This window comes from Cardiocondyla obscurior, linkage group LG06 (assembly GCF_019399895.1).
Source record: "Cardiocondyla obscurior isolate alpha-2009 linkage group LG06, Cobs3.1, whole genome shotgun sequence".
Taxonomy (NCBI): Eukaryota; Metazoa; Arthropoda; class Insecta; order Hymenoptera; family Formicidae; genus Cardiocondyla; species Cardiocondyla obscurior.
The window spans coordinates 1,360,795-1,375,877 of NC_091869.1; the positions used below are offsets into that span (position 1 = coordinate 1,360,795).

Below are 15,083 nucleotides of genomic sequence, written 5' to 3' on the forward strand. Positions count from 1 at the left end.
GGTGGTAGGACGACAATAAAATTTTTCTCCGCCCGGGCGAGGCTAGACGTCGGGAAATAAACGAGGTGCTCGATACCTGCCTTTCACCTGTTGCACGTGTGTTCCAAGCCGCACCGTCGTGTGCAACGACACTTCTTTCCGAAGCAGCTGCTCGATTTCTTCTACTTCTTCCACCCCCGGTCGTCGCGTCTCGCGTATCCCGCGAACTCTCCTTCGTCCTTGTCGCGCGCCCTTACGGTCGTCTATCTATCAGTATCGCATCCTCGAGCGGCCGCCGTCGAGGGCTGTGCCGCGAGATTCCCCGTTGTCGGAATTTATTTCACGCCGAGACAAGACGGACGGCCCATTTGACTGCAGCGAAATACGTTTCTCCCGATCGCTTCGAATTGAAATCCCGGGGTTAGTAAATCAACGGGATACGAGTTCGCGGACGTTTATTTTGAGCAGCTGGTATTGATCGGCGCCGCGAACAGTTTCGATTCGTCTGTCACTGATAGGGTTTAACGCAAAAAAAAAAAAAAAAAAAAAATAAAAATTGGCGGGATGAATTTTCAGCATGCGTTAAACGAGATCTTCACGCGGGGCAGGTTTAATTTTATTATACATATAGGGCGTGTAATACGTGTCGATAAATGTCAGTATTCGCCTATGCTCACGTTAATGTGCGTGAAATTTGTTTTAGTTCGAAGGTACGATAGAGTATTCAGTATTGCAACGATCTCAGGGTACAACTAAAATTCGTGAAGTATTCAACTGCGCAAACGTCCACTTGCAGATAATGTAAAGTAATTAATACGACAGAATAACGATAACGACAAAATTTCGTTAAAACAATGACAGCACTTGTCGGTAAGGAGCGCACTTTCATTTAGGGGAAACGAAAGTAGCCACGCGCGATTTACTGGCGCGAAGCGAACGCGTTTTGTTCGGATGCGCTCTTACTTGCGTGCCCCTCGACGCACTCGATCACGAATTACAGATCAAGCTGTAAATTAAGTCTACTACGTGAAACGTGCGGTGCGTGCGAGCTGGGGCACTCATGTAAGACCACGTGCCGAAACGAGAGAAAAAAAAAGAAAAAAGAGGAAGAGATGTACCGACCTCTCTCGATGAATACATTAAGCTGCGTTCCTTTTTATTAGCCCTTAAGTGTTACTCGATGAGAAGTTGGACATCCCAGTTGCTCGAGGAAATCGCTCGCACACGGCCCGCTCACGTCGTCTCGGCCCGAGACATCTCGGCGTCTCGTTTCGACAGTTGATTGATCGTGGAATCGCGAAATCGCAGGGTCACGCGCTCGTTACTTGCAATACGATTGTCACGCGAGCGCAGGAACCTACGATAACACGCGTCCTCGCGATTGAGGAACCCGTCGTGGAACCGAGACAGCGAGGCGCGCCGAGGCGAGCGATTTCTTCCTTCCACATTTTGCGTGTCGGACGAGAATTGTAGATCGTAAAGAATCGTAAACCTCCCCAACTCTTCCTCACGTCCATAAAAATACATCGCGATGTCAGGCGGCGTTATTATTGCCGCTTTTCTTACGCAGTGCGGCATACGGCGACGGCAACGGTGGAATTTCTCTCCGACCCCTTTATTTCCTTTTTTTTTTTTTTTTTAATTTTAAGTCCGCGATTTTGTCAAGGAAAAAATAAAGTGTCTCCCGTCAGCTGTGACGCGCGCGCGTATAACGTGGCTTTATGATGCGTCGCGCGCTGTTTTACGCGCGTGAAATATTTCATGAATACCTCGCGCCGCGCTGCGAGAGAGATATCGCGGCGCGAAGTATCGGCGAACGTCGCGATTTGCGAATTTTTTATTCGAGAAGTGTCATTTCATCTTTGGTCTCGGATTTTACTCGACCGAATATATATGTATAATCGCGTCGTGAAATAAGAAAAAGATCTCGTTCTATTTTTTAGTGGTACCGCGTATCGATCACGCGTCTTATACTGGAAATCGAACGGCGGGAAGAAAGCCGTACGGTACGTTAGTCGGCCCTTACCTCGTTCAATATCACGCAGAAACGACCAACTACGAAAAGCACAAACTGCGTACGCACGTGCGCGTACACATATGCGCGCGTCCGCGGAATACGATATCGCGACTTTGGTATTTACGAGCGGAACGATCGGCCGAGATTCGGTGATCAATACGAGGCTCGTTTGCGCGTTTTCGTGCGAGTTCACATCGGTCCCCCTCGGTGAATCCGAAATGTTGGAAAACATTCGGAAATCTCGCTCGTTAAATCGCGGCGGCCCTCGCCGAGGAGAGCCCGAGCTTTATTGAGCGGAACAATTCAATCGCACGCAACGGAGGCTCTTTTCCCGGGAGCATTTTTGTCCTTCCCCGCCGCGAGCATCTTCTCTCATCGCGGCGCATCGGCGATTTTTCAGAAGCTGTCGATAAACTTTGAACCGCGTTTGCAAAGCTCGTTAAAAACCGGACGAGTCAATTAAATTGCGGCTATTAAACACCCGGGTCAATCGAGCCGAAATCACCGCGGCGCTCTCAACAACGGTGCAACACCGGGACACCCGATACACGTTTTCGCGCGCAAACACGCATTTCGCGGTGAAATTTACGAGCGCTGCGATCCATCATGACCCGATGGGGATAGGTGCCGAAACGCGCGGCCCGTTTTCGATCTCTCGGTTACACGTCGCTTCGTCGCCGCGTCGTCCGTCGCCGTCGCTGCAGGTTGCACTGCCCTCCAACCCCATCGAAATGCAGTCCGAGCGCATTTCCAACAATTACTCTGCCGCATATAAACGTTGTCTTTCCCTGCTCCCCCGCCTCCCTCGACCCTTGACTCATATTGACTGCTCTCCCGACCCCATATGACATATAAATTGTATATCTGTATTTGTGCAAAACTGGAAGACTTATGTCGTCTATATGTCGTACACCCGAACTTTGTTCGATCCATTTCGCCCTCCGTCACTCAACGAATCAACATCAACCGTTATTGATTGATATGTCTGTACAGCGTGTGTGTCGCATGTCATGTGTGTGTGTATATATATGTACAGAAATTAATGGCCGTTTCGTGTCGTAACGCGGCGTAGCTTGCATGCTTTCTTAACGGTACGTAGGCGATATATCGAACGCTCACACGCAGAAATTTTTTTTTTTTCCTATTTCCTGTCCTCCCGTGCCCGTGCTTACGCGTCCGCGCGACCGGTAAACAAAACAAGGATTGAAATCGGAGTAATTTTGGCGAGTTCGGATTTCGGTGCGCGGCAGTATAATTTCCGCGTGTATATTCCGACGACTAACCGCGCGAATAAGACGCGTTCTCGGTACTCTCGAGAGTCGAATTTGCCGAATAAGCCCAGTACCGATCGTCCGATTACGGAAAGAAAATGCGCGCTTCGCGTACGTATCTGTACATGTGTGAATGCTTGATAAGGAGCATGGCGAATTGCGCTCATCGTTGGAGCCGGCGGCTTTAAACGTAATCGCGATTGTCCGAAGCGCAACTGTGCTTCGACCGTGATGCTCCTTTCTCCGCGTCAAAGTCCGCTACCGTCAACGTTATCTCGCGCGATCCGTCCTCGCGAAAATCACACCTCAAAGCGCGAATAACTTTTAGCCGCGGGTACCCTTTAAAGTGGTAGCGTTTATTTCGTTATCGTTTACGTTGCATTCGGAAACCTCGAAATGACGTAAAACCAACATCTCTAATTGACTATTAATGTTTGCATGCTTGCATGTGTCCATTTAGTGCGAATTGAAACCGATATAATTTGGACGGGTTCGTATTTCCGACATTTTGTCGAGGCTGATCGCGACCGGAATCGGCCAAATTGATGCGAATATGGTGTCACAAAACACGCTTGTTCCTGCGCGTGGAAATTCGAACCAATTGTCAATTATACCAGGTAGCGATTTTAGACTTTACAGGTGGGGATGTGCGATCGATAGAGGAAAACCGGCTCATTCCCGAATGCAATCACCCGGAGCCATGATTATTGAACGAGGCGCTTCATTACACGCGCAAGAAGTCGATCCTGCGGGGCCGCTTCTTAACGTCATCGGCTTGATTAAGCCTGTCGGATAAGAGGCGTTATATATGAAGATTGAATTTAATTAGTTAAAGGGCTGCGGCGCCGCCGCCGCCGCAGCCGGTGCATTTACATCTCGAGACGTCCATTCTCGATGCACCGCGTTCGCGCAGTAAACCACGTGTAGCCGCTCCGTGAATAAAGGCCGAACTAAGCTATGAAGCAAAATATACGTGTCGCGATGAATTATGAGGGGCTAACTTTACGAGCCCGGTGTATCCGTCGTAATTTTCGCTACGAGTTTCGCGATACAAGCACCTGCTGTGTGTAACCGGTGGAGGCTTGATTGTCGAAATTATTACGGGAAACGATCGTGGAAAAAGAAATGATCAGTGCGGCCGAGCAGGCGGTAGAACGAACACGTCGGGTTGGACGAGCCAACGACAAAGCGGATGCGAAATCTTTCCGAAAACGAGGAAATAAACGTAACCGATAGTCGAACTGCAAATGTGATTGCATATCGGAAACTCTCTTACAATTTGCTCAGCACGTACGCGACAGAGACTTTTGCATATATCTAGAAAAAGACGACGTACTGCTTCCCTTGAAGACGTACGAACGCATCGGGAGAGGACTATATTGAAGTCTCATCGAATTCGTTTTACCATCATTGTGTCCGGGAATATTGGAAAATAAAATCTTTACGAATAATAACGTCGTATCCTCGCATGAAAAATAATGCCCGCCAATGTCGCAGAAAATTTTTTAAAAGAAAAGATATTTATAAAATATTTTTATACGAAAATATCGAAATATATATAAATTCGCATAAAATTCTATTTGACTTGTGATTTACATTGACTTCACGTTTTCGCAAATGATTAAATAATAAATCGCTCAAGATCATTTTATCTATCAGAAAAAAAAGCTCTCTTACGAAGCCATCGATGGCCCATGGGAACCAGGCAAACCTATCCTATTTGGCTCCAGATCAAAGAGCAACAGATACCCGCCACCCGACACGGGACTTAAACTGGAAAATCTTTTCAAGATACCTTCGGCATCGTCACTTTATTTCCCGTCCTCTAAACCTCCGTACAGATTGCAGCGGAGATGAAAGCAATAAAAGTCTTTTGTTCTCAATTTCATTTAATTACTTTAATATGATTGCAGCGCGATATCCGCGTGGAGAAGTAGCACGCCGTAAAATCTTTCGGTCAACTTTTATTGAACTTCAATTAAAATATCTGTACAAAATAATTGGCCGTGAAATCTACGTGTACCAAGTTATTTCTAAAACTAATATTTTATCGCACGAAAATATACGTATATGAGGATAGAAACGAGGACTATTGACTCTACCTGTTCGTAAAGCTGCAAGATCAATATCTCGTCTATAACATTTTAAACTTGTTAAAAAACGGAACTTCGAACTTTCACAAAAAAAAAAATTTTTTTGTCTTTGAAAATTCTACATCACGGAATATTAGCTTTAAAGCTTCTTCGAAAGTTTAAGTCAACCAATTTCCGTTCCGCTCGAGTTTCGCAGAGGTAATAAAAATATACGCCGCCTTATTAAATATTTGCGACGATACGTGATACGATTTGAGGTTTCACGTTGAGCGGCCGTGTGATTACTACGCTTTCGCGGCGCCGAGCAAGTTGCAAACCTTCGTCGTAAACGAAGACTTCTTGACCGCGCGGAAAGCAATTTTCAGCGACGGTAAAGAGCCAGTTTTCCGCCTGTCGACCGCACGAACGCGTTTTTCCAGGCGTGCACAACGCGCTGCTTCACGGGAGAGAGAAAAATCACCGTCTCTTCTTCGCACCGTCCCACGGCCAAACGGATTCTCCCGTTGCACGCCTTATCACGTAACGTCAGTTTGCCGATGCATCTCGTAGACGTGTAGTAAATTTAGATATTAGCGCAAGTAGATGTGCGAGCGGAATTTCGTAGTTGCATGCGCACGTTCGGCTTCGAGTCACCTAACGAAATGTCCCCCATCGTGTAGATACGTGCCCATCTTAATCAAACTTTGACCTTGATAGCTCGATCTGGTACTCAACTCAGAGGAGGGTGGTGACTTATCCGATTTCATCATGAACGGGGAATGGTACCTCATCGGTGAGTTTCACTGAGCAAGTTTACGACTTGTCAGGCCAATCAGATCCCTGCCTCTGTATTGGCGCAAGTACTTGTATGTGTGTTTGTGTGCGTAAAGGAACGGCGTCTATTAAAAGCTAAGAATTAAAATCTCGAATCGACTCGATGCGCATCGACGTTTTCTACGATAATAATACGTAAAGTGATACGCTGGATTTAATAATCTAAACTGCATAAAAATTACATTTTAGGAACTTCGACTAATTATTACTTATCACTTAAAATATCGATAAGATTTTTATAACACTTTGTCTCCTGAAAAATCGCTTCAAATTACGCTTGCAAATTATGTACCAATATTTAATGGAATATTATTATTATTTTTACTCTTAATTACATTTAGTTCAATTAGCTTGTATTTTACCAAAATTATTTTGAAAAATTAATTAATAGATATGGAGGAGAAAAGAAAAAGAGAAACTCAGTGTGACATAATTTGAATTCTCTCTCTTGCCGTTTCGCGCTCAGGCTTTATTCTCTGTTCCCGACACGCATGCACAATGGTAGTGCACCTATGTTAATCCGTCGCAATTTGCGAATCTGTTTGTACAGCGTGTACGTTGTGAAGGTACAAAATGGGAACGGAATTACGAATAGAATGCAATAATATATCATAAGGAACTATTATAGGATTCAACGATTCTATTTTTCAGCAGTAATTACACGACTGCATCTTTAACAGCTGTTACATCTCGCCCGCGTTTCGTATTGCGTTACCTGCGTAATCGGGACATCCATTAATTTAACACGATAGTAACGCAGATTCTCCGCTCCTCGAATCGCAACTTCTTAAATCCGATCTTTTATTCGCAAGATTAATACCACGCTAACGCGAAAAGTCCACTTTCCGCTTTCAATCAGCTTCATACGTATTACGTTGAAGCATCCCGTTCAGCGACTATGCGCGATTCTAGTTAGTTAGTCTCTTCGCGAAGTCGGCTTATGAAATATTTCACAATACGATATATATTTGCTCGTTTTAAATCTGGTACAATTATTTAAAAAGCTGACTAACTTCTCCGTCTTCTTCGTTATTTTCTTGCGCGTTTATAAAAATCTTTCTGAATTCAGCTTGCATATTTTATCGTCTTTCTAAGAGTCACCTTCCCTGCAGCAAATGTCGGCTTTCATAAAAGAAAATAAGAAAAAAAAAAAAAAAAAAAGTGTATCGCGAAAGAAAATCTCTGTCATCGTAATTCGTTTCAGCTTCTCAACCAGATTCCAGAACGCAAATTTCGTCGGTGATACGAAACAGCGCCATTGGTGCGTGAAGGAATGCTGATGGAACCCGTTAAGAAACCGCAGCTACTCTTACCCTTCACCTCCGTTCTTGCCGCCCTTAGCTTTCCTACAGCATTCGCGAATGTTGCAGCACCATAGCGCGCTACCCGGGAACTTCTCGCGCAAAGTAGCGATCGATGCCGCGGCTAAATAGAAATCGACAGATTTTACGGGGTCTCCGTGTCTCTCGGCGATGCCGCAATGGCGTATAACTTTATGACGGCCCTTCTCACATGACGCTATTCCTCGCACTCTTCCTTCTTTTTCCTATCCCTCACTTATTGCCACCGTGTTCTTTTACGGCTACATTCCACGAGCTCGCGTATCGAAAATCGTGCTATTCTCGCGCACGGCGAAGTGAATTCGGGACTGCCGACACGCCTAAACTGCAAAAGGAAATGGAATCCATGATGGTTTAGCATCTTGAAAAAAAAAAGAGAAGAAAAAAAAATATTCCAAAGATATCCGCATGGGAGAGAAATCCTTCGAGAGAAAGACGAATACATTTTTTTTTAACGAAACTGCAAGAGAGATAAAAAGAAAATACAAAATATAAAGAACGATATTGTACTTTTTAAAATGAAAAAATTTGCATTGATATAGGTATATATTCTTGTGTTGTTGCGAATAACTTCAAAATTACTAAAATAAATTCCAAAGATAATTAAATTAAAGTTAAATAATTAAACCGTTTAAGAAGCGACGGAGACAATCGCGGTTAATTGCAACGTCGAAAAATAAAACGCGTGAACACCTCCGACCTACAAAACGATATATATATATTTTTTTCTTTTTTTTTCGTTCGCGTGACAGCGATCAACACACCGACGTGCCGCGTGCAGTAATGGTGTCGCTCGTAGCTGAGCTTGCAGGGACACGTTAATTATCTCTAGACGTCATCGTGTATGGTCCACGTACCAAAATACGAAGAAAAAGTCCTCAGGAACGAGCCAGCAACAAGTGAGCGTCCGATATCGCGATGTTCGAGTTCGATTCGAGAGGCCGTCCGATCGGAAGCTATTAAGAAACCCTCCGTCCTCGAAAAGTATCGAACGATTACGGTCAAGGGTTGCTTTTAGTATATTTCCTTCATCTACGTCGAGAAAATGCGCCGCAGCAACGTATTTAAAGTTCGCGAGAAACGACAGGCTTTCCGCCTTGTCACGACGCGCATATGTCGTTGCCATTCGTTCGCCGGTAGCTTAACTCGTCGCAACGGACTGGAAACGAAGGTGAGGCTTGGCGACTTTGCGAGATTTTTTTTTTCTTCTTTACGAGACGCGTAGTGAGCCTAAGGTGGGTTTAAAGCAAAACCACGAAAAGTAAACCGTAGAAAAATCGCTACTGAGAGTGACACGACATGACTCGCTCGCACGAATCTCTTTTAGGAGATGCTACGATGACTCGGCAGAATTTACAGCCCTCTCGCGAGTTCACGTAACCTCGCGATAAAACGAATGGATGGATGATAGATAGCCCATATTTTATGTCTTGGGATTTTAGTTTCCTCGAGACACGACGTAGGCGGAGTAACGATAAATTAAGAACACCGAGGGCAGTGTAATGAAAAGATATAGAAATATAGCAACATTAATAAGTAGATAAATAGGTGCTTTTGTCATGTTCTCAGCCGAGGAATGCTGTTTTACAAAAACAATAGTTTCAGAATACGTAGCGAGTGAGGATAGGAAAAAAAAGAAAAAAAAAAGAAAAAAAAATGAATGAGGGATGACCGTTCGAAATGTGTAATCGAGGAATGCGTCCGAAGGGATTGCTTCGCAGTGTTAAAATATCCGTGTCGTATTTAGTCCCTAGGACAGATATGTCGGCGTGTATATCGGTGCTGGCATTTTTTCCAGGTATGCCGGGAAAGAAGAACACGATAATGTATCAGTGCTGCCCGGAGCCGTACGTCGACATCACATTCACGATACAGATACGCAGGAGGACCCTCTACTACTTTTTCAACCTGATCGTGCCCTGCGTGCTGATATCGAGCATGGCCCTATTGGGCTTCACCCTGCCGCCCGATTCCGGCGAGAAGCTCACCCTAGGTAACGTAATTCGTAGCATGCCTGCCTGCACACCAGCCAGACACACCTCTTCCTTTTTTTTTTTTTTATTTCGGTTAATTCGTTGGAATTATTACTGTTTATACGATATGTAATATACGCGCAGTATATCGATTTGAAATAAAGAAGCTTGCGACGAATACGTAAGTGTCGATGAGACATAATCGCGTGTAAATTAATCATCGTTATCTATCGAAAAACAAATTATTTTTTAACGAAGAGAAGACTCTTTACCGAGTTATATAAAATCGATAACTTTGAATTTAATTTATCGGCGGATTTATACATTTATCGGGAATTTATATTTATAAAAGTGCCGGCCTGGCTTTTAAAGTGTATCTTCAATTAACGAGGAAATAGAGTCGTCTATTTAATCACGATGTACATTGCGTATATTACACATCCTATCACGCGTGTTATACGTCTTTACTTTTCTGTAAGTATACTTTCCGTTGATACTTTATACTCTCGGCGCCACACTGCTGACTGTCCTACGTTTGTTTCGTTTTGACGACGGAAGGAAAGTAGTCGAGATCGACTCTACTTCGATCACGGACGACCAAACGACGTCGCGCAGCGCCTTCGTCGCGGGCGAACTCTCGCGTTTACAGCGATCTACACAGCGAGACTCCATTTCTATTTTTTTTTCCTCTCACGGATCACACGCACACTTTTCCGGCAGTTGTCGTTAAATTCGTTCAGCGAGGCTCTCAATGTCTCGAAAGCTCTCGTTTTCGTTACTTTAATCGCCGACGATGCACGGTGCGCGTGCACTCTCATTCGCGTATCGATTAATCGAGCATACCTTTGCAATTGCACCTATCAACAGGAGTTTTACGGCCGAGTTATATCGCCGTGGGAATAAGAGACTGGATCTTTCAAATGATTTCTTCGCATCGACTTCGATTTCTTTTTCCCTTTTTCAACGTTTTAACGATTTCAGGGAATATACTTGTACGTTTAGTCGGACGAACTATTCTTCTGATTTATTTCGATCGTCTACCTGGGACGTTGAAAAATTTTAAAGCTAGTGATTTTCGAAACGACACGCCATGGTATTACGATCAATCAAAGACCGACGTTTCTCGCCTCGCGATATCTATTTCGCGCGCGGATAATGCCTTATTACGTGGCGATACGTTTGGCGGGCGTGTATTTCTCGCGCGGTAGACGCCAGTGCGGTCGCCACGTTGCCTCGTAAAATCGCAATGTCTATGGGCACCTTCGGCGTCTCACGGGTTTATACGTCCTCGTTTACGTTTACGAAGAGTCGTTCGAGGAAGAGTGCCGCGTGATTTGAATTTTGGATACGTCGGGGCAACCAGTACGTTGCGTTAGCCTGTAAGAGCGCGCTTGCATGTTACATAGCGCGCCGCGTATCTCGACATGTAAACGCCGTCGGTGATGCATATTTTAGAGGCTCCGCGGAATAAGCCTCTCTCGAACGACTCCTTTGGTCCTGCAACGATGGTGGACTATGTGAAATATTACGCGCGCGCTTCTACCGGCCGAGAACCACGATGAGCGGCTGTGCTCGAAACAGGCCGTTGGTATCGACGAATTTTGACGTATTCTCTCATCGGACACGGACGGATTCGCCGACATCTCCATTTCAACAAAATGTCCACGTTGACGTTCAAGTGTTAAATCCGTCGGGTATGACAAGTTATTAGCCAGCCATCCGAGAGTCGAAGAATTCATAATTCGAGGTGGTATATCAGTCGAGAGTCGAATAGCACCGATCCGGGCACCGATAGTGCCCGACCTACCTTCAATTATTCAGGGTTAACACACGAATAACCAGCTGGAATCGCACCGACTCCGCCGCAGGCGGGCTACCTTACACCGAAACGCCGAATCAACTGCATAAAATGACATCCCGCGCTTTTATGAATATTCATGACGTACCGGCAGGTCCAATCTCCGGCTCTCGATAGGGTATCCGGAAAAGTCGACTTTTTCCGTCCAAGTTTTTTGACATGCAGAAGATAATGGATCTTCTCCCCGCGGGGTGATTCGCACGATTTTCCTAAGATTGCGCGAAAATGGCGAACGGCATAATTCTCCCATCAATCTAAAGACCGAAGTATTCCGATCGTTTTCACCAATCGACTCTTCATTCCTACTAATTTTTTGACGTTTCGTGAATTCTTTGTCGGCTCTTTTTTTTGTGTGGTTTTTTTTTTTCTTTGTTAATTGTGTCGTGCAACTCCGCTTTCAATCAAGCTTCCCAAACACGCCGGAACGAGCGCGTATAATTCCTGTCTTGTGTCCAAAGCAATCGACGAGCTCGATAAAATCAGGCGAGACATCAAAGCGTGATATTAGAGAACCCCTCCATTTTCGCCAATGTATCGACTTCAATTGTAAACTACTCTCACAATGTGCAGGGCACATATCTACCTGTATATATGTATATCCGTTGGCGTACGTGACTCGCCGTCATAGCAACTTTGCAGTCCGAATCGTCAATTCTGTATACGCCCTCGATACTTCCTCACTTATCGTTAATACTACCTTCGTATCGTGAGCCTTTCGTTATTTTTCACGTAGCATTAAGCGGAAATACGCCCCTGTAATTATGATAGATCCATCGCGAAATTCGCGTCGAGTTTCTCGACCGTTCTCCTATCTATCATATTTAACAGAACTTGCGAAAGTTGTGGCAATTACCGGACGATATCTCTGTGCAGGGATACTATATTTTTCCATTAATTTTTCCTCCGAGACCCTAAATCATCTAGAACTGCCCCTGATACAAGGAACTACGTGCTACGTAAATGTACATCGTTCTTGTTTCGGTTACTATTTAATTATCAAGCGCGAAGTATCGTCGCAAAAAAAAAAAATTGTCTCCACTTGTATTTTACATATTCTTGATGTCGACAAAATATCGCGAACGACGAGCTCATATTGCGCGAGTCATAGCCGGTTTGAGAAACGACTTTCTCGTTCGTCGTTTACGAAAGTCGAAATTGAAAATTTCCCTGTGGTGCTTCGGAAAAACCGTAACTTAGAATTCACGGCCGAAACGAATTCGTAGCCGTCACCGTCATCATTCTCGAGGGTATCCTCGACGAACGTTACGACGTCACGATGACGAAGAAACGGAAATCGGACGCAGCGCTTTTTGCTTCGCAAATTATTTTAGGTAGCTCGTGAAACGTACCATAATTGTGACCTTCGCAAACAAGAACCCAAGCACCGTGTCGATATTATTTCGTATGCAAATGTTGATCTAGGATCGATTACTATATTACATTTAGCTTTATTATGACACGAATGAGTTTCGATTAAATTACGCTATAAATTAAATTATGAAGCGAAGAGGAGAAATTTGAAACTTCCGCGTCTTCCCCGGAGATGTTCGATCGAGATGCGGATTATACAAGATGTTCCAGGACCATTAACCTTAATTAATTCTTTGACCAACTTGGAGTAAATTTTCTTTTAAGTGAAATGTCGAGGCATTAATATTAACTGAACTGTAAGCGATGGAAAGTAGAATGCTTTTTTGTCATTAAATAATAAAACTCTATCGCCTAAATTTTCCAGCAAATTATACTTTTATAGAACTTTATAGTCCAGTTAATTCCAAAGATATGTAATATTCTCTGGCGATCTAACGATAATTATTATTTCATTTCTTTTATGAAAAAAATATTCGATGTACTTAAGTCTCTTTGTTTTTTTTTTTAACATTTTCACTTTACTCGTCAATTTTTATAATTATATTTAAATAAACAAATATTAAATGTGTCAATCGTTATCTCCGACATACTACCATGACCTAGTAATCATACTGAATAAACGCCATAACGCAAGTGCTTCGGCGAGCTTTCGGTGCGTGCAATTTGTGCTTGACGTTGTCGACTATGGCAAGTTACAGTAAAGCCTGGCATTGCTACGCGGTTGTGTGCGAGGTACCTCATTATCACGTGTCATACTTCATAAGGTAGTTCGTGATATTACAACGACGAAATGCGTTCACGTCCGTGGACGTATATTGTACGAACGTTGTTAATCCTTGATCATTTACTAAGCATTAACAATATCTCCTGTTTCTTGCAATTTCAATGATAATTAAAATCAATCTATCGGCACGAAGTTCAAACACGAGCCACGTAATTTAATTGAACCGATCGATTAAATATTCCTACTGCAGACGCGGGCTATCATTCATCAAGCTGAAATTAAATCTCAGAGTTTTCAGAGAGCGGTTTTTACGCGAACGCTCGTCCGTACCGTAAAAATTAAATGGGAATAATTACACGCTGGCCTCGATTTAAAGCCGGCGCGGGAGTTTCGTGTTTTTCTGTATTTAATAATAGCCCATCAAGGGTTCGGCAAGTAAAGCGTAGAAACTAAGAAACTCGGCGCCGACTTTATCCACGTGGATTCAATAGCACTTGCTGTCTTATTAAGGATTCTACTGACGTACTGTCGCACTCTTTCGCAAAGTTTTCCTACGCTGCGCTAGATAGATGAGACGTCGTGAGCGAGAAAGAAGACGCGGATAACTTTTGCGCTACGCAGCCGCTGCCGTTAATCCCGCGAGATTATCTTCACGTGCGCGCCGACGCAATTTCCGGTGACGATGTCATTAGAGCGAACGAGTAACTTCTTCGATGCCGACTGGTACTTTCAACTTTTGGCGTAAGGTCTCACCGCTACAACTGACGATTTCGAGCATTCCGTTCTGGCATTTGCGGGAATTGCGCATTGTTAGCATAAATTTTTCGTCTAAACAGAATTAAATATCCTGAGCGGGCAACTGTTCGCTATAAAATATATCCTACGTATTATCGAAGTTATAACATTTATGGAAACGCGACTTGAAATTTAGTGGCATTCGAAATAATATTTATTTGTCGACGAGGTAATTTGGAAAGTGCCGGTGAAAAATTAGGATCAATTGAGGTTTAACGAGAGAGATTCGCTAACTTTTTCTATAAATTATTCTAATCCGGTGTCTCGACTCCATTTTGTACCATCCCAGAAGAACGCATATAGATTTCCTTAAACTTGCGGCTCGAGGTATATTCTGCGCTACTTAACATCCCAAGAGTCTAATTCGTACGAACCACGTACCTCGAGAATTAAACGAGCGAGTGTGTCTTGGAAATTATCATAATTACCGTTACCCTTTGCTGCCGCTGATGATATCATGCGTAAAAGCTCAAACATATTACGCGATCTAATTTCAGCTGTATGAAAACAATCTGCTTGAACGTCGCGAATAAGACAAACACGTTTACTCGTTTCCTTAATAAGACCAGTTAAATATTTTAATTTTGATACACTGTCTGTAATATAATAAGCTGTTAAATTTTTAAGTACTTTTTAAGTAAGTATTCAGAATTCAAGGCACTTAGTATAATTCGAGTACAATGGTGCTCCGCGTAAAAGCTCACGCAACGCGCGACAGACAATATTATACCAGTTGGAAGACCAATAAAGCGTTCGTGACCTAGTTACAAAATTTTTACTTGAAAAATCCGCGGCAATTTCAACCACAGCTGTCAAGCGCCGCTTTATGAAACCGATGAAGTAAATCCC

The 15,083-nt window shown here is 43.7% G+C and overlaps 1 protein-coding gene across 7 annotated transcripts in view; it reads left to right on the top strand.

The window, feature by feature from the left end:
* Nachralpha6 (nicotinic acetylcholine receptor alpha6) overlaps window positions 1–15,083 on the top strand; it is a 205,824-nt gene that overhangs the window by 113,279 nt on the left and 77,462 nt on the right. For all 7 annotated transcript variants that reach the window (XM_070657582.1, XM_070657587.1, XM_070657585.1 and 4 more), the window contains 2 exons: window positions 6,057–6,132; window positions 9,312–9,506. In XM_070657582.1, the coding sequence (XP_070513683.1) occupies window positions 6,057–6,132; window positions 9,312–9,506 (271 nt within the window). The remainder of the gene's footprint in view (window positions 1–6,056; window positions 6,133–9,311; window positions 9,507–15,083) is intronic.